The following is a 19254-nucleotide window of genomic DNA, read 5'->3' on the forward strand; positions in this document are numbered from 1 at the left end:
TTGGAACGCTCCTATCTAGATGATGCTTTTACTGCGTATATGATACCATGTGGTGGAAAGATAGATATTAGAACATAATATTTCAATCAAGGGAATTATAGATATTGTTTTTCTATGGATTTTGTGTATTGTATAAATTTAGCGCCGATCAGTGGGTTTCATTCTATATTTTCTTTTTTCTAAAACAACTTAAATTACCACTATCAAGCCTATCTATATTTGCGGGGAACGTCAATTGTTTATTATCTTCTGTATTATCTCTTGACTAATAAGAACTTGAATTTGCAGGACAAAGGCCCGGTGAACAAGTTGATTTCTTGAAGCCGCGCTGATAGACGCCGGCCCGGTGAGATCCACCCGGGACAACAACCGGCCACTGCTGATTGGCTATCGCCTTCAGCCAGTCCCAGGCGTTGTACAATGCAGCTATGAGCTTCCCTGACCGGTAGTAGCCGGCCATTTTCACCATTCTTCCCCGCGTCTACTTCTTCTCCAAATCTTCCCTTCTCAATACTTGGAAGAGTTGATTCATTGTCTTCGTTTCAAACTATTATAATGATGTCCTCTATTCTGCGCACCCGCGCGCCCATTTCGCGCCTCGCATGCCGCATTCCGAGCTCTAGCACACGCTCCGTAGGCACTTACGCCACTTTCAAAGTGCCCCAGATTAACAATGAACCCAACGTAAGTTCGGTATTGGAATCAAGATTGTTTGAACACTCAGGCTAATTTTGAACCGTAAGAAACATTATATTCCTGGAACTCCGGACCGCAAGGGCCTCGAAGAGGCTTTGGCCAAGTACACGCAGAAGGCTCCTTTGAACGTGCCTCTGGTTGTTGCGGGCAAGGAGGTAAGCATTAAGAAGAAAGATAATATATTTACTGAAACAACAATTTCTAACTCATCACACAGCTCAAGGGATATGAAACCTTCACCCAGTCTAACCCCGCAACCCATGCTCCTGTGGCTACTTATTCCAACGCATCAAAGGCCGATGTTCAGTCCGCCATTGATTCAGCTCTCGCCGCTCGCAAGTCCTGGGCCGATACTCCTTTTTCCGAGCGCGCTAGCATCTTCCTCAAGGCCGCTGATCTTATTGCGACCAAGTACCGCTACGACATTATGGCCTTGACTATGCACGGACAGGGCAAGAACGCGTGGCAAGCCGAGATTGATTCCGCCGCTGAGCTCTGTGACTTCTTCCGATTCGGTGTGAAATACGCCGAGGAGCTTTACGCCCAGCAGCCTGCTCACAATGCTAACGGTGTGTGGAACCGTCTTGAGTACCGCCCTCTTGAGGGCTTCGTTTACGCGATCAGCCCCTTCAACTTCACCGCAATCGGTGGTAACTTGGCTGGTGCACCCGCTTTGATGGGTAATGTCGTGATCTGGAAGCCCTCGCCTTCCGCCATTGCCTCCAACTGGCTCGTACACCAGATCCTGCTTGAGGCCGGTCTCCCTAAGGACGTCATCCAGTTCGTTCCTGGTGACGCCGCGGAGGTGACCAACACCGTCCTTGAGAGCCGCGACTTCGCTGCTCTTCACTTCACCGGAAGTACTGATGTCTTCCGTATGCTCTACGGTAAGATCTCACAGGGTGTGGCGGACGGTAAATACCGCAGCTACCCCCGTATTGTGGGTGAGACTGGTGGCAAGAACTTCCACTTGGTGCACAAGTCCGCAGATGTCCGCAACGCTGCGGTCCAGACCGTGCGCGGTGCTTTCGAGTTCCAGGGCCAGAAGTGCAGTGCCACCTCCCGTGCCTACATTGCCTCTTCGATCGCCGAGGACTTCGCCCAGCAGGTCGTCGCTGAGGTGCAGAAGATTAACGTTGGCGAGCCATCTGAGTTCACCAACTTCTGCGGTCCCGTCATCCACGAGGCCTCATTCAACAAGCTGTCTGGTGTCATCGAGGAGGCCAAGAATGACCCCGAGCTTGAGCTACTCGTCGGTGGAACTTATGACTCTTCCGCTGGATGGTACATCCAGCCTACCGTCTACCGCACTACCAACCCTGACCACCCTCTGCTTTCCCGCGAACTTTTCGGTCCCATTCTGGTCATTCACGCCTACGACGACACCACCGACGCCGGCTTCACCAAGATTTGTGACAAGATCGATAGCACCAGCACCTACGCTCTGACCGGCTCTATCTTTGCCCAGGATCGTGCGGCTGTCCAGGTCGCCGATGAGGCTCTCCGCAACGCCGCTGGTAACTTCTACATCAACTGCAAGAGCACTGGTGCTGTTGTTGGCCAGCAGCCTTTCGGTGGTGCCCGTGCTAGCGGTACCAACGACAAGGCTGGCAGTGCCAACCTGATGTCCCGTTTCGTCAGCTTGCGCTCCGTCAAGGAGGAGTTCATTCCCACATACACCGTTGCGTACCCTAGCAACGCCAACTAATGGATAACGGTCCCCCATCCATGACTTTCGAGTTGATCTTGCGTGCTTTATGATCTCATTGGCGTCAATCTTGCATCCCACCCCGGCGTTTTCTTAAATTGTGTCCACGAATTTCCAAAGAATCCTCAAAATTTGTATTTATTCAAGTCTAATCAGACAATATGCCAAATGTGCCAACTATAACTTCAAAAACAATGTAACATTATAAACATTTCACGGGCAATTTGTTCCCCTCAATCCGTAGCACAATTCTTCAAAAACTTCTGCATACTATCCATAGCCTTCGCCGCAAAAGACCCCATCTCATACTTCTTCCCAGTTCCCTGTGGGCCACTATCGAAGATCTCCATTGAGAACCAACCCCGGAACCCCGTTTTCAACACAGCCCTCGCAACATCCTCAATGGGCAAATACCCACCGTCATACGGCATAGGCCTATAGTCATGACTCCAGCGACCCCTCGCCCTCAGCCCACCAATAGTCTTGTCCTCCAGAGGCGGCGACACCTTATACGCATCCGAGATCTGCAGCAGATAGATTTTATCACTGGGAATAGACCTCGCAAGCTCATCCATACTCACCTCAAACCGCTTCTGTAGCTCGGACTGCGAAACTGATTCAATCAGACCAGACTCGGTGGTTGGATCACCCCATTCATTTCCTGCAGTCTGGAATGTGTCCAAACACAACCCGCAATTCGGGCGATTTACGGCTTTCACTATCTCCCAGACTTCCTTCCACCCGGGCGCGTGGGTCGACCAGCACCAGTTCTCATAGGCGAGGCGGTAGTTACGTTTTGCGAGGATGTCGGATAAAGCCCGTAAGTCGGAGATGATCACGTCGCGTTCTTTCTTGATTAGGGGTTCCGGTGTGTCTGTTGCTCCGACCTAGGTATATTGTTAACATATTGGCCTTCCGAAGTTTGTGGTGCTCAGGGTATATATATCACCGTCATACCTGCAACAAATCTGTACCCACAACATTCATAATCTCCATCCAGCCTGTCGCTCTAGCATATGCCTCCTCACGATCCACGGAGCCCTTGACCCAGCCTTCGAAGTTTGAGAATGGCTGCAGCATCATGATTTTCAACCCGTTTTCTTCGCATAGTTTGCGGATTTGTTCTGCCACGGGCATAATCGCGGGGTAATTGTCTGGTGCGATTGGATTACCAGTGATGTGTGCGCCATAGTCTAAGATATCTGGGAAAGAGAGCTCGATTGCGCTAAAGCCTGCTTCGGTGATTGCTTGAAGGCGGCGCGGGAGTGTGTCGTTTGGGCTGCAGCCGATTGAGCAGGAAGCATATGAGAGGGGGATCTTTTGCAGGCTTGAGTGGGGGATTGACATTGTTCGTGTTTTTTCCCCCTTACTTCTAAGAACCGTCAAGCAAAAATGGTGCGGTGTATCGTGATCTTGTTGGGGGCTGTCTGTTTGTATCGGCAAACAGGCACAGCTCACTGGACGATGGGAGAGAGAATCTAAAAAATTACCATGCTAGGTGCCATTGGGTATATATTTGCCTCATTTGCTTCTGTTTCGCCCATTGCTTCTTCATTCTGTGTCCATCGTGATGTAATGTTGGACTGTGCTCTTGATTTGGGCCTGTGTCGTCACTGGTATATCAGCCCATATCAAGATTGGCCACAACCCGAGTCTTTCATAGACTACACATCAATCCATTTTGCCTCGATCGCCTCTTTAGCCCAAACATGCTTTTTATACAAGAGGAGGCGCACTCTGTTGACTGGTTCGTGGGGTCTCTGATTGCATATTGACAATTCCCCGGATCACAGATCCGATCGCCACAATTTTCTCGTTGAAGAAGAGCGAAAGTCATCCCAAACATCTGCAAGAAAATTTCTCTCTCATATTTTGCACACGAACTCCGAATCGCGACCCCTGAATGAGCTAGCCTTGTAGAGCAAAGACCAATCCACAATGCCACCCCCCATGAAAAGCATCGGCGTTGTCGGAGCCGGAAACATGGGCTCTATGATGACCCTCCGCTTCGCAGAACTCGGCCTCCAAGTCTCGGTTTGGGATATAGAAAAAAGAACGTCGATGACGTGGTTCATTACGCAAGAGACGACAAGGGCATCACAGGCCGAGTCGAAGGATTCTACGACATCAACAAATTCGCCAAAAGCCTAGAGGGCAAGTCCGACCGGAAACTATTCATGTTTTCTATCACGCACGGCGAGCCTGCAGACGAAGTACTTCGAATGCTGAAGCCCGATCTCAAAGAGGGCGATATCATCCTCGATGGTGGAAACGAGAACTACCGGAACACCGAGCGGCGCCAGAAAGAATGTGCCGCCATCGGTGTTGCCTGGATCGGAATGGGCGTTTCGGGTGGGTATCAGTCTGCGCGACGGGGACCTAGCCTTTCACCTGGAGGAGATGCTAAAGCTATCGAGCGTGTTATGCCATTCTTGGAGTCGTATGCGGCGCATGATCCCAAATCTGGGGTTCCGTGTGTGAAGCGTATGGGTCCCGGTGGATCGGGACACTACATCAAGATGGTCCATAATGGTATCGAGGGTGGTATGCTTTCTGTTCTTGCTGAGACATGGCAATACATGCATGAGGGGCTGGCCATGGAACATGGCAAAATCGGAGATGTCTTTGCTAAATGGAATGAGTCTGGCGAGCTGCGGGGTAACTACTTGATTAACATCGGTGCCGATATGTTGCACACAAAGAGAACACCCAAAGGGGATCGCAAAGGCGAGGGAGCTAGTCGGGATGATGGATATGTGCTTGACGATGTCCTCGACAAGGTAGTCCAGGACGACGATGACACTGAAGGAACTCCACTCTGGTGTCTCATGGAGTCTGCTGCCCGACATGTCTCTTGTCCGACGTTAGCTGCCGCCCATTACATGCGAATCTCAAGTGGAAATCGGATAGAGAGAGCGCGTGCTGCGAAGAAGCTGGAGATGCCCATGCCGAAACCGATCGAGGGAACCCGGGACCATGCAGTGATCATCGAAAACCTACGACAGGCTGTGTATTGCTCGTTCCTGGCATCTTTCTGTCAGGGCTTGGAGCTGATTTCCCGAGCTTCAATTGACGAAGGCTGGAATGTTAACTTGGGCGACTGTCTCCAGATTTGGCGAGCGGGATGTATCATTAAGTCGGAGCATATCGCGGATCTACTGCAGCCGCCACTTGCAGCCCACAATGAGTTGACGAATACCAAGTTTGTGGATGCGGTCGCACATGAGTTGCGCCAGAACTTCCACAGCCTCAAACAGGTGGTCATGGAGGGGACGATGTTTGATCAGTATATTCCGGCTCTGTCGGCTACTCTGGAATATCTCAAGTATGAGGGTGGATTGGGACTGCCGACCAAGTTCATGGAGGCGCAGATGGATTACTTCGGTGCCCACAACTATAACAAGCCTGGCATTCCAGGTGAGGATCCAGGACCAGTTCACAAGGGTCCTCATCATTATGAGTGGTTGCCGGCTTAGATCGGTTCGAATGTATCACAGGACTCATGTGTCACCCCAGATTGTATTTAGTATGTCAGATTTGTACATGTATCCAGCTACACAAAATATTATTTTCAAGATATTCCTACCCGATGATCAACTACCACGTTGATAGACATGTAGAGGTAGATGTAGATGTAGGTAGATGTGGTTAAAGTTTTATAGATCGCCCAAAAAGGCAAGTGGCGGCCTCAGGAACCGTCGGCACGTGGGTCGATCGACAACCAATCGGAGAAGCGCAGGGTTGGCAGCCTCAGAGATTTGAAGATGGCGCAAGATGCGCTGGATCTTAGGCTTACGTTCATTCTCTTCTATATCGAAACCATTTCGTCGAATTGAGTCCCCTAAACAACTCGCTCGCAGAATGGCTTCTCTCCCTAGCACATACGACGGTACGTGTACTTCTGCCTCTCTCACATTACTACCCCTCATACCCCCACTTCGATAGAAAGCTGACGATAGTGAATCTGACAGGGCCCGTCCCAATCGCTGTCATCGGCGGCACCGGTCTGCGCGAGCTGCCCGGCTTCACCCAGGTGGCTTCGCTGAATATCACAACCCCCTGGGGCGTTCCTTCCTCGCCCATCACCATTCTGCACCACGAGTGTAAGCACAACAACAAGGTTGTCGCCATCGCCTTCTTGAGCCGCCACGGTTTGCACCACCAGATCGCTCCTCATGAGGTTCCCGCTCGTGCCAATATCGCCGCCCTGCGCTCCATCGGTGTCCGCAGCATTATTGCTTTCTCTGCTGTCGGTAGTCTCCAGGAGGAAATCAAGCCCCGCGACTTTGTCATCCCCGACCAGGTCATTGACCGCACCAAGGGCGTGCGCCCGTGGACTTTCTTCGAGGGCGGTATTGTCGCTCACGTCCCCTTCGGTGACCCCTTCGATGAGGGTATCGCCAAGGTGGTGCGCGAGTGCGGACACAGCCTCGAGGGTGATGGTGTCGTCCTGCACGACCGTGGTACTCTGATCTGCATGGGTATGTGAAGCTGTTACCCTTTCTCACGATCAAACGTCGCTAACCATATCTTTTCCATCCTCTAGAGGGCCCTCAGTTCTCCACTCGCGCCGAGAGCAAGATGTACCGCTCATGGGGTGGCAGCGTCATTAACATGTCCGTCCTCCCCGAGGGCAAGCTGGCTCGCGAGGCTGAGATCGCCTACCAGATGATCTGCATGTCCACGGACTATGACTGCTGGCACGAGTCCACCGCTGATGTCACCGTCGAGATGGTCATGGGCAACATGAAGTCCAACGCTGACAACGCTCGCCGTTTCATCACGGCTGTCCTTGATGCCTTGGCTAGCGAGGAGCACGCCGAGCTTATCCAGGCTAAGCACCTGGCTGGCGGTATTAAGTTCGGCATTAGCACCCCTCAGGCTAACTGGAAGCCCGAGGCTAAGGAGAAGCTGGACTGGCTTTTCCCTGGCTACTGGTAGATCTAGAGGCTTTGGGATTCAGGCAGATACTGCTCTGCCTTGTCACTTAACGTACATGTGATGATAGCATATATGCATTATAGTTCTGAAATACCAACATGATAGACATGATTGATGTGGAACTTTGGGATGATATGACTTCACGTTTAGTTGATTCCACTTGCTTAGAACCGACGAGCATTTTTGTGCCGGGCAAAGTTTGTTATTAAAAACCCTTATTCTGGCTTGGATAGTCACAGGGTAGAGAAGATGGGTTGAGTACATACCTAGGTATCTACTTCTATCATTACCTTCTATCTGACATATCGATTCTTAATTAAACTACAACATAGTTAGATAATACTTTTCGATAGTATAGCTTTTATAGACCACTTTCGACGCCGCTATATACCGTATACTGTAAATTGAAGGAAGCTTTCCTACATAGTTACATACCATGCACATGTATAGTTGGCTGTTTATACAGCCTTGTCACTTTTTAGGTGGTGTGTTTGAATATTTTTGAGTACTCTTTTGAAGCGTCTTTTGTGTCTTTTCAGGTGTATACAAGGCGTTGAAAAAAGCACAGTTTGTGCAAGAGACTTTGAAATCACTATATTCCTCAAATTGCAGCTATTCCCACCCCACAAATATTCAGTTTCTTCGAATCCCCAACACTTAGAAATAGGCGTATACGGTAATTTATATGGTAGGAATATCTTCATTTCTTTCAAACACCTAGCCCTGGAAGCCAATTACCAATTCATCCTCTTGTCCTCGCCGGGCTTCTGGGAACAAAAGTCCAATTGCCCCCTGCCAGCCCGCTAGCCACACCATCAGCACCGAGTGCAACCTTGAGTCCATTGACACTGATCAAAGTCCCATTCGACCCTGGCAAAACAAGATCCCCTATTGTTCCAACTGGCGTACTGAAGCGCAGATGCTGGTACGTCCCATTGCGCACCTCAAAAGCAACTGCAAAGGAGCCAAGCTTCGTGACAAAACCCGCATCGACAAATGTCAGATCACCAGGCTGTGGAGCAATGGACCAGGTCGCTCCAGCAGCGGACTTCAACCGAAGCCCTGCGGCATAGTGCATAAGAATCGATGTCGGGCCGGTAGACCAGCCATGCGAATGCGACACGCGGGGGTCGTTAGTGTACGGCTCGTAATGCAGCGAACCGTCGGATGAGTACCCCTCAATGAAGGTTGAGTTGGTCATGCGTGGGTCATCCATCATGAAGCCCCATTCTAGACGGAGTAGTTCCAACGCAGAGTTGGGATTCCCGGCAATATAGTGCGCTTGCAGCTCAAAGCCACTGATGAAAGGTGATACAGTGCGTCCGGCCTCGGGGGCTGGCGCACCGTATTTTCCCCAGCGGTTGCGCAGAGACTGGGATATTTGTCGGATTTGGGATAGTGACTGGGTTAGGTTGGACTTCACGGCCCAGACATTGCCATCTTGAGGGTAGAGGGTCGTGGTCTCATTGTCACGGAAGAGGCCGGCGTCGTGGTCCCAGAGGTGCTGATTCGCGGCGGCCTTGATATTTCTTGCTTTGATGGTCCATATGTTCCCGACGGAGGTGTCGTTAAGGACGGCTGCCAGGATCAGGCCTTGATTGAGAACATAGTAAAGGAGGGAGTTAGCTTCGATGTTCTAGTCCCGTTAGCTCGTACTTTATGTCTCTCCATATCATGGTTCTCCATGATATTGACAGGAGAGAAATGGTAACGTACATGACCACCCATTCCAAAACGTAGCCAGTCCGAACTGGCAGTAATATTAGCCAGGCCAGTGGCGTCAACACTTGAAAGCGCATAGTCGATTCCTAGTTTGAACTGATTCCAATACTTAGACAACCACTCCAGGTCGCCAGAATAGAGATAGTATAGAGAAAGACCGTTGAGACTGTGACAGTGGTACGTGAAGCTGACGGTATCAGCGAAGGGCGGGCTAGCATACGGTAGACGGCCGTTTTCCTTCTGCAAACCAAACAGTAGCTCCAGTGCTACTTTGATGCTATATAGGTCATACGTGCTCACGCCGATCGCTTCCAGTGAGGTCGACATATCGCCGGGCCAAATCAGCCGGTCTCGCTTAGCGCCATCGGTGAGAACGCTGCTGCCATTTGAGATAGTGTAGTTGCTCCACCACTGGATGGTCTCCGGAAGCGCAATGGTATCTGTGCTAGTGATTATCTGAAACCACGGGAGAGCGTTGCCCATTGCTGGGTCAATCGTCGACAGCTGGTTTGTATATGCCCCAGCGTACCAAATCCGGTTTAATAGCTGGTCGTTTGAGTGAAAATAACCGGTATATGCACGCAAGTCCTGCTTCGGTGCGGCTGTGAAGTTGACCGTCACGAAATTCAGAGATACACTCCCCGTCGTATTGCTGACCAAAGTCATGTACCGGAAGCCGCCTCTGTTGTGCTTTTCTGCTGCCGTATAAGTACCGGGTCCATCTACAAGGGAGAACCAAAGAGGACTGTCAAATCCTGCGTCCGCTGTGGCATCGCAAGACTGCTCGCTGATGTATAGGCTCGACTCGGAAAAGGTTACGCCAATGAAGGCGTCAGAAGAAGCCGAAGCGACATTGACGGAAACTATCCCAGCAACATTCTTCTGGAAATCAAAAGTTACTGATGAGGGGCCGTTGAAGACAGCTGGGCGAACATCACTGGCATTGGTCAGAGATTCTGGGGTTGTGACAGAGCCATTTACGCCGATTACCGCTGGTGGAATCAAGGTTCTTGAGGGCGGTGCATAGATGTACTCGGCATAGGGTACAGCGAAACAAGCTGGAATGAAAAAGAAGGGGATGATCGATCCCATATTGAACGGTTTAAGCTACCCCAAAAACCGAGCATCTCAATAAGTATTTATGCTGGAGGGCATAGTGGTCTTCGTGTATGCAGACGCGGCCATAAAGAACATCGGGGTAACATTACCACGAGGTGAATGGTTTACCCCACAGAAATCGGTTATGATATCTGGCAGTTCTATGCCGATCGCGATGATCTCCCCAAATATGGGGAGTTGCTCGACCGAAGGCCGAATTGCTCATTCTCCCGAGAATATCCCCAAGTTTCACCGATATGTTAATCGACATCCTAATTTAAACTGGCACTGGGTACATCATTCGAGAGTGATGTTGGGCCATGGCCTTTACGATGAAGAACCGCACCCAGCGTAGATCGTCAATGCAGTCATCGTCCTCTGTCGCAGACCAAATTGATATGAAGTTATCTTTCGAAGTTCGGAGCCCCTTACGTAAGTTCTCCTCATGTGTGATCTCCTCTGTGGTCTCCTCTTCTGTGGTCTCCTCTTCTGTGGTCTCCTCATCTGTGGAATCGTCTGTGGAATCGTCTGTGTTTGTGTGTTCCGAGCTCATGCTGTCTCGCCTATGTGTATCTCCGGAAGGCAGTGGAAAGGTTTTTGTACGACCCATGCGTCCATTTCGAGCAAGCAGTCGAGTTTGTGATAGTCTTGAAGAGACCGGAAATCGTTCACGAGAAGCTCTATTTGGTAGCGTCTCCAACGGCAACACATCAGGGATGAGACCGACAAAGTCGTCACAGGTGAAAGAACGAGCCTCAATAGCCCCCAAAAAGGCATTCACATATTTTGTTTGGCCTTGGGAAATGGCCAGCTCCAAAGCGCTGACCGTGCCCGGACCTTTGAATAGGGGGTTGGCTCCCAGTCTGAGCAGCTCCTTTGTCAAGACCAGTGTCCTGATTTGTGTAGCTAGAAACAGAGCAGTTCGGCCATATGAGTCCACTTGATTGATATCAGCGCCATGATCGATGAGCAATTGTATTGATGCACGTGGATGTATGTGATCCAACCATGGATGCCCATCAGGCTGATAAGACTGCCGTAATTGTGCATGCTCATCATCCACATCAACGACCTTGCCATTCTCGTCTTTCAGTGTTTTCACGACTAGATGTAGCAACGGCGAGAGCTTCCCTCGATATATGTATGTCGAAGTAAGATCAAACCCCTTCTCAGCAAATAATTGAATTGTTTTTGCTTTCTTGTGAAGCACAGCGGCAACAAGCGCAGCCTTACAATGATCGTTCTCTGGATCAAGCTCCAAATTCCATTGTGCAAGTGCTACTTCGAATTGAGGTACAGGACAAACGGCCGCTGCATGCTCTAGGAACGAAGTAGATGCTTTCGATCGTTGTCTAAGAACGTCAAAGTATTTGGGTATCTTGTTGGATGGTTGGCTGCCCCCTTTCTCAAGCAGAAATTTGGTAACTTCCAAGTGGTCTCTACACGAAGCTTCAGGACCGGTGGAGCTTGTCGCCATCGAAATCAAAGTCTCCACGTCTTCTTTGGAGAGAAGGTCCAAGACACTTTGCATCAGAAGTATGAACTTGTTTGAAGAGCAAGCTGAATTCAATGCAACTTTGGCAAGGCTCATAAAATCCTGTTCTCCAGCCTTGCGGAGAAGCCTGAGTACAATGGACTTTTCTCCCTTTTTCGCCGCAGCAGAAACATCCTTGTCAGAGACCAGATACCCTGGGCAACGAAGAAAAGTCTCTGTAATTTCTGCATGTCCGTTATACACCGCACGGGACACGGGCGGGTATTTCATGCGGTACGAGATAGGCTTGCACCCCATATCAAGCAGTTGTTGAGTAAGAGACAAATCTCCAGTCTCTGCTGCCACCGCAAGCAGATTGGATTGCCCAAACGGAGTAGTGGCTGCGAACTGTGTTTCCAGGTCGATTCTGGCCAGTATCATCTGAACAATGTGTGGATTTCCCCATGGAGACGGCCAAGGGTATGGATATGCATCGCGGAGACAAGGTTTCAATATTGATTTCCAGCCGATGATGCTGACGGCATCGACAAGTTCGGGAGGTACATCGTCTAGGAAGAATGACGCTATTTCTTCATGGCCCATATTTAGGGCAGTCTCGAGAGCCGATGGAGGACCATGTTCGGAGATATGAGCTAAAGGTGGACGGGTGAAGTCAGCACCGCAGTTGACTAGGTACTTAACAATCTCTAAATGACCTGAGGTTGTGGCAGGATGGAGGAGACCGAGTGCCAAATCTTGCGTTACATCTTTGCAATTGCACAGCTCAACTAGATACTTAACCACCGGCAAATGGCCCCCCATAATCGCAGATTGTAATACCACGTTATTTCTCCCCATGTTGTCAATGTGGCCCACTTGAGCACCCTGAGCTATCAGGAACTTGACTATATCCAACTGACCACGTTTGGCTGCGTGGCCCAGAAGATGCGAGGATCGACCAGAAGATCTTGTAACGATTGCAGGCAAATTGTCAATAAACAGTTGAAGAATCTCCACATGGCCATTTCCTGCTGCGATCGTCATGGGAGACTTTGATTCAAGTTTGTTGGAACCATAGAGGAAATATTTCTTCCACCAAGATTCCGGTGTTTCCAGAAAATCAAACAATCTGTAACCAGCAGACACTAGTCTGCGTAGAGCACTTGAATTACCGGTCTCCACAAGGCGCAGAATATTAGGTTCACAACTATTCGCAAATATTGAGTAGAGCTGAGGGTCGAATATGGTGTGGAACAGGCGACAAGCCTGTGACAGTGCATTTAAATCCGATGCATATTCAATATTTTCAGTTACGCAGAGTAGGAGCTCCAAGGGTAATGAAAACAGAGACATTTCTGTTTACGTTGTAGTTGAGTCAGGAGTTGTTTCTTACACAGGGTGATTATACATTTCCTATTCCGGATACACGTGACTTGGTCCTTCTTCCTAAGGCATCAATGACGCTAACCTCCGACTCACCGACCTGCCAGATAATCTGCCGTCCTTATCTTCCCCCAGACAGCCCCAACATCAACAAGTGTTTGAACAGCCTAGACTGTGCCTTGTTATTTCAGGATGTACCAGATGGGCGAATGCCATTGTTAATAGAACAAACTACACCAGCGTTGCCTTATTATCCCTTTTTCACGTCCTTTCGGCTTCGAACATAGCTTGATCACCTGTCGCGAGCCAAATTCAACTGATACAAGCTAGAGATCTACACTTTCTGATGGCATGACCGGCGATACTACAGGATCGCGGATATTTTAAAGGAATACGTTGGCTTGTCGCGGGTTTCTGGGTCAGAATGAGCCCTGCCACAGATCCCAGTGAACCTCCGTCACAACGGAAGATGACCGAGCATGGCATCGAAAATGGAACCAATGGGAGCCTGAAGGTTGAGAAACAATCATTTTTCAATCCTATGGAGGGTACACGCAGTCGAGTAGATACTCCTGTGGCACAGTTCAACAGCGAGGCTGACCCAACCAATGGAAACGATGACACAGATGGACAACGGAGACATGATACGACCTCGGAGCGGCACCTTACCAACGGAGGACATAAAATCGCAGACTTGGAACCTGGGCAGGGACTCGGCATCCTAGTCGAGCACTCACCGAACAACGGTGATAATGTTGGCCAGTTGTCGGTAGTGGATGTATACGATGGCCCAAAGGTCAAGGCTGTTTTGGCTGAGTTGTCTAATGATCCGTCTCACCGACTACTGGAGGATAAAGATAAAACCATGAAGTTGTCTCCTAAGAAGATCCAGGCGCTCACCTCCTCCCCAGAGTCAATACCTTACCGTCCCGTGGGATCAGAAACGAACACTGGAAGGCGAGTCGACTCGGACAATATCCATGGGAGTGCTCCCCTCGTGCCACCGGAGATACCAGAGTTTGTGCTTCGGTCACTGAGCGAAAAGCCTTCATCCTCAGATGTTTTGCCAAAGTTGCGGCCCACTAAAGAAGTGCTGCTGGGAGATGCTTCTATGCCGGCGAGTCCCGCCTTACAACGAATTACTCAAACTCCCTCCCTCCGCAATAGGCCGCACCCTTCACGAACAGTTTCCACCCCTGGCTCCACGCGGCGTCAATTGCCTGTGACCCCAGGTAATGACCGTCTGACCCAGACATGGGCATCGCGCTCGAAACAGGACCGACCCGCGCTGGACCGCGAGTTGAAAAATCACCTTATCGCATCACCTCAGATTATAGAATCGGCCGTGCCTTCACCCTTACCGTCATCTATCCCTTTGCCGCCAGTTTCTCTGCCAACGTATCTTCAACTCGAGCTTGCTTCTGGTCGACCTTCACCACTGTACATACACCGTGACGCAGCCAGCGACTTCCCCTATGAGTCATCAGCAGTTAAGATTGAGAGGCTTATGAACTTTATTATGCTTGCACCTATGCTCGAGCAGGTACTTTGCTTTGGCAGTCTTGCCTGCCTTGATGCATGGCTTTACTCTTTCACCATAATGCCACTGCGGTTCATCAAGGCCGTGTATATCTTGGTCGAGTCATGGGTGATGAACCTGGGAGCCGAAATCCGCTTCATTTGGAAATTTGTGCTGAATGGGATTGGTCGAGTATGGCGCAGGAGGAATCACAATGCGAAGGAGGACGAGCGTGGAAGACGCGAAAGCGAATCTGACGCCACTCCTCACCTGCCTCCGGGCTCCTCTTCTGGGCCAGACATAGCGCCAAGAAGGAAACACCGGTCCTCCGAATCTCGCAAATATCATCATCGGCGGAAGAAGTCGATGCCGTCGGCGCTACTTCCAGACGATAAAGCGGATATCCTGACAGGCCTGCTGATGATAGCTACCTGCTGTATTCTGATGTACTTCGATGCAAGTCGAATGTACCACTGGATTCGTGGACAGGCTGCTATCAAGCTATACGTTATCTACAATGTGTTGGAGGTCAGCGACAGGCTCTTGGCTGCCATAGGCCAAGATGTCCTGGAGTGTCTCTTCTCGCGGGAGGCTCTCGAGCGTCGTCCGGACGGCCGAAGCAAGGTCATCCGTCCATTCTGGTTGTTCCTGGTGGCACTGGTTTACACAGTATCCCATTCACTGTCTCTGTTCTACCAGGTCATGACTCTGAATGTAGCAGTGAACTCATACTCCAACGCACTGATCACGCTACTACTATCAAACCAGTTTGTGGAGATCAAATCTACCGTCTTCCGCAAGTTCGAGAAAGAGAACCTCTTCCAGCTTACCTGCGCGGACGTCGTGGAACGATTTCAACTATGGCTGATGCTTACAATCATCGCTTCGCGCAATATCGTGGAAACAGGTGCATTTAATTTCGTCGGCAACCTCGGGTTGGCATCTAGTTTCCCAGGCCAGTCCTCTACAATCACGAACAGCACACCGTTATCCACACCCCCACGCACAGCATCATCCATCCTTCCCCAAGCATTCACCCTCTTCCCATCCTCAATCCTCTCATCGTTCAACAGCGTCAACTCTTTCATCCCAACCCTAGCCCAAGTCCTAGGCCCATTCCTAGTCGTTTTAGGCTCGGAGATGCTAGTAGACTGGTTGAAACACGCCTATATCAACAAATTCAACAACAACCGCCCAGCAATCTACAGCCGATTCCTCGATGTCTTAGCAAAAGACTACTACACCAACGCCTTCGGCGAACAAAACCTAACCCGTCGCATCGGCCTCCCAGTCATCCCCCTCTCCTGTCTCTTCTTCCGAGTCTCCGTGCAAACATACCAAATGTTCCTAGCAGCCCTCCTCCCCCAACACCCATCCTCGACAGCAATGGGCGCAACCTCCCTAACTTCAATTCACAACAACTACGCCCCCTCCCCAGTCCCCTCCGCCCCACCCTTAACGCTCGCAACCTTCCTCCCGGCCTCCGCCGCACACGTCAGCGCGCTCTTCCGCACCCTCCTCGAAAATGCAATCCCGTCACCAGCACAGTCTGTCCATATCTTCACCGGCATCTTGCTACTGACGGGATTCATCGTGCTACTCATCTTGAAACTCCTACTGGGAATGGCTCTACTTGCATTTGCGCGTTCCCGATACAGTAAGATGAAGCGTCGGGAGAGTGAGCGGAAACAGTCCTCGAATAACCAGTCTGGTACTGAGAGTGGGATACCTCGTACTCGGGATTATTATGTTGAGGGGAGTCAGCGTGTTGGTGGGTGGGGTGTTGTTGAGGTTGGGGATGAGAAGAGGAAGTTGATTTATGCGGATGATCCAGATGGGTTGAGGAAGTTGAAGGAGAAGGAGGAGAAGGATAAGAGTAAGGATGGGGAGTTTAATGTTGACCATGTACAGCGGTATGAGATGATCGCTAAGAAGATTTGGTGATTGGGTGTTTGTTGTGGATGGTGGAAGGTGTCCACGAGTTGAGTGTAACTTATTATTCATAGCTGTATAATACTTCATAGCTTTACTTTACATTCTGTTGACTCATGGAATCGTGTAGTAAAAGGAGATATCAAGATTACTTCCGAGCTACTTGCAATCTATACTTTGTAGTAAAAAGGGAGATAAAAGGTATCAATTCATGTCATCGGGAATAAGAATTTAAGGAAGGATATCAAAGTAAGGTGAATAAGGGTATTTACAAGACCTCGAGAGGCTGGCTGGTCGTGATCAGTATGAGAGAGTGGACCGGTCATCAACCACAGGAGAGCCAGCTCCTGGTTTTCATCATAATAAGGTGTCATAGCCTTCAAATGAACGCTATGAGGGTGAGCCTTATCAATATTGGTGCGTATTTGCACGATTGAATGTGTGCCCTGGTGGAGCGCGATGCATGGCCGAGGGCGAAGCGGTATTTGCCCGAGTATAGCTAGACGGAGCAGGAGGCCCCTGGGGGGAGGCTGGGGTGTATGATGAGCCATTGATGGGTTGAAAGCTGTATAGCCACCGTTTTGAGGAGCGGGGGTTGCTGAACTCATTGGAGTGTACGTCCGTTGTGGTGGCTGTCCGTATCCGGCTGCTTGTGGGGGAGGTGTGGGTTGGTAGCTTGCAGGGGTGTTGGTCCGATAGGGAGCAGGAGTGCCACCGGTGCTAGCCGGGGTGTTCACCCGGTAGGGAGCAGGAGTGCTACCGGTGCTTGCTGGTGTCTTTGTTCGGTAAGGAGCAGGCGTCGCACCAGTGCCGGCCGGCGTGTAGGACCGTGTAGCATATGGGTCCTGTGGATAATAATCTTGCTGTGTGCGAGCCGGGCCTCTCTGGCCACCGGGGGGCCCGTATCTTGCTCCGTATTCGTCCTCTCCGTCGTACGTACCCCTCGGAGGACCGTACGGGTCGTAGTGAGCTGGCGCATTGCCACGGTTGTAATGATCGTAACCATCAGATGAATCCATGTTACGGTTGTAATAATCGTGATCATCTAATGAGTCCACGTTACGGTTGTAATAATCGTGATCATTGGATGCGTCCATGTTACGGTTGTGATAATCGCGATCATCGGATGGGTCCATCTCAGCTGAAGAATAATGGGGCGCTGGGATGTGATTCTGATATGGACGAGAATCAGAGCTATCAGTCAGATTGCGATATCCAGGACCTGGGTTGTTACGACCATCATTGCTATATGGTGCAGGAGTCGCTTGAGAGTGAGGAGTGGCCTTCCGTGATGGTACGTTAGCCGGTAGAGGAGGGACCGGGGGAAGAGTCGGAAGCGTCGGCTTCTGCCCATCAAGAGGAGTGTATCCCATTCCGGCGGCATTGCCGGTCAGTGAGGCGGACTCGGACATGGCTGACGATGAAGTTCCAGTTCGGGCCAGTGTTGGTTTGGCATCGAAGTCTAAGTTCGGAAGTGTCGGGTTGTGTGTCGGCGCTGTCGAAGTCGATCGCGAGTAAGGCGGCAAAGTAGTCTGGGTGGTACTTCGCGATAAAGAAGGTACTGTGGGGACCTTGTCTTCGGCGAAAGACGGCAGAGTTGGGTTCGAATCGGTGGCCAGCGATGGCTGAGTGGGTGCTCGGTTCTGTAATTTTAGTCCCTTTGCCAGGGCCTTGTTGTTCTTGCGGTGCGTGATGCGCTTTAGACGTTGACCGACTTTCCGACGACAGTATCTCGAAAGAGTACCGTCTTCCGCTGGAATGTGGTGGAATAGGAAGATCAAGTAGAGTACGATGGCCGAGATCAACTTGAGAACCGATAGAACCCAAATGACCAGGGTGAAAAGCATACCAAACAAGACCACAGCTTGAAGGGTGTTGTCTTCGGCCAAAATCTTAACGTTCTTGAAAAATTGAGCAGCTGAGGAACTTCCATCATCGTGGGCTGCATTCTTTCCCCCAGGAATGAGATCCATTTGCATGACCGAATAGAGAGTGATGGCATTGAGAACTTGACGCGGGCCATCTGCGAATACCGTGTTCATCCAGACTGAAAAACTCCGTTAGCAATTTTCGAAGACTAGTGAGGCATACTGGTATACTTACACTGGAAAGAGAAGTATGCATAAAGAGCCACGTATTCTGCTGCTTTCCTGTCTTTGGTTAATTCAGCGAAGACAAGGAATCTCCTGTATCCACGACCCCGCCTGCCGAATCGAATACTCTGAATACGCACGGCCAGTGGGTCCAGGAAGCTGCGAGTAATACTACCCGAGCGGATGGCGCGAATGGCGTGTATCCATCGGTAGGCCAAAAGAATGAATGAAGCAATAATGCAGGCCGCGAAGATCCAGCGGGAAATATTGAAGGGAATGGCGGGTTCAACTCTGCCGGACCATCGAGAGAAAGCCAGCAAGTTGACTGCAGTAAATGTATCGACACCGTATACTGCAATCGAGATAAATAGGAACACCCATATGAAGAAATATGAGAAGGGCGTCCAGCAAGACTCGGATTTAAAGTCATCCAAGTTCTAAGGGGATAATGATCAGTATACTGAGCCATCTATACAACATATCTAACGCTGTGACGGTGTAGACCTACCACATAGTCCCATTTCTCTTCCATCGCGACATCCCCCTTCTCACGGTCTCCACCACACAGCATTGTGACAATTGACCTGGTCCTGCCAGGGAGTGATCACGGGTGATTGAAAATAATGGCGCGATCACGGACGAAAAGGTCGACTTCCTCGGGCCAGCCGGGTAAAAGTCGTGATCGAGG

The 19254-nt window shown here is 50.3% G+C and overlaps 8 protein-coding genes across 8 annotated transcripts; 4 read left to right on the forward strand and 4 right to left on the reverse strand.

Moving 5' to 3' along the window:
* Positions 1-555: 555 nt before the first annotated feature.
* prnC (delta-1-pyrroline-5-carboxylate dehydrogenase prnC) lies at positions 556-2404 on the forward strand (the record flags this gene model as incomplete). The annotated part of the gene is made up of 3 exons (XM_056869267.1): positions 556-684; positions 744-851; positions 914-2404. 3 exons carry the CDS (start codon positions 556-558, stop codon positions 2402-2404), a joined length of 1728 nt encoding a protein of 575 aa, XP_056734051.1.
* Positions 2405-2637: 233 nt separating this feature from the next.
* N7487_001520 (sugar phosphate isomerase/epimerase family protein) lies at positions 2638-3751 on the reverse strand (the record flags this gene model as incomplete). The annotated part of the gene is made up of 2 exons (XM_056869268.1): positions 2638-3291; positions 3362-3751. The coding sequence occupies 2 exons, from the start codon at positions 3749-3751 to the stop codon at positions 2638-2640; spliced, it is 1044 nt and encodes a 347-aa protein (XP_056734052.1).
* A 591-nt stretch (positions 3752-4342) lies between these two features.
* On the forward strand, positions 4343-5880 carry N7487_001521 (6-phosphogluconate dehydrogenase, decarboxylating; the record flags this gene model as incomplete). Its single annotated transcript, XM_056869269.1, has 2 exons — positions 4343-4438; positions 4459-5880. The coding sequence occupies 2 exons, from the start codon at positions 4343-4345 to the stop codon at positions 5878-5880; spliced, it is 1518 nt and encodes a 505-aa protein (XP_056734053.1).
* A 298-nt stretch (positions 5881-6178) lies between these two features.
* Positions 6179-7369, forward strand: N7487_001522 (S-methyl-5-thioadenosine phosphorylase; the record flags this gene model as incomplete). Its single annotated transcript, XM_056869270.1, has 3 exons — positions 6179-6293; positions 6376-6885; positions 6951-7369. The coding sequence occupies 3 exons, from the start codon at positions 6179-6181 to the stop codon at positions 7343-7345; spliced, it is 1020 nt and encodes a 339-aa protein (XP_056734054.1). The 3' UTR covers positions 7346-7369.
* A 718-nt stretch (positions 7370-8087) lies between these two features.
* Positions 8088-10159, reverse strand: N7487_001523 (putative alpha-L-rhamnosidase A; the record flags this gene model as incomplete). Its single annotated transcript, XM_056869271.1, has 2 exons — positions 8088-8981; positions 9062-10159. 2 exons carry the CDS (start codon positions 10157-10159, stop codon positions 8088-8090), a joined length of 1992 nt encoding a protein of 663 aa, XP_056734055.1.
* A 283-nt stretch (positions 10160-10442) lies between these two features.
* On the reverse strand, positions 10443-12992 carry N7487_001524 (ankyrin repeat domain-containing protein; the record flags this gene model as incomplete). Its single annotated transcript, XM_056869272.1, has 1 exon — positions 10443-12992. One exon carries the CDS (start codon positions 12990-12992, stop codon positions 10443-10445), a length of 2550 nt encoding a protein of 849 aa, XP_056734056.1.
* Positions 12993-13446: 454 nt separating this feature from the next.
* On the forward strand, positions 13447-16485 carry N7487_001525 (TAPT1 family protein; the record flags this gene model as incomplete). Its single annotated transcript, XM_056869273.1, has 1 exon — positions 13447-16485. The coding sequence occupies one exon, from the start codon at positions 13447-13449 to the stop codon at positions 16483-16485; it is 3039 nt and encodes a 1012-aa protein (XP_056734057.1).
* Positions 16486-16682: 197 nt separating this feature from the next.
* Positions 16683-19137, reverse strand: N7487_001526 (uncharacterized protein; the record flags this gene model as incomplete). Its single annotated transcript, XM_056869274.1, has 3 exons — positions 16683-18520; positions 18577-19003; positions 19075-19137. 3 exons carry the CDS (start codon positions 19135-19137, stop codon positions 16683-16685), a joined length of 2328 nt encoding a protein of 775 aa, XP_056734058.1.
* Between the last annotated feature and the right edge of the window lie 117 nt (positions 19138-19254).

Source organism: Penicillium crustosum, assembly GCF_028827405.1.
Source record: "Penicillium crustosum strain IBT 35664 chromosome Unknown utg000001l_segment0_segment0, whole genome shotgun sequence".
Taxonomy (NCBI): domain Eukaryota; kingdom Fungi; phylum Ascomycota; class Eurotiomycetes; order Eurotiales; family Aspergillaceae; genus Penicillium; species Penicillium crustosum.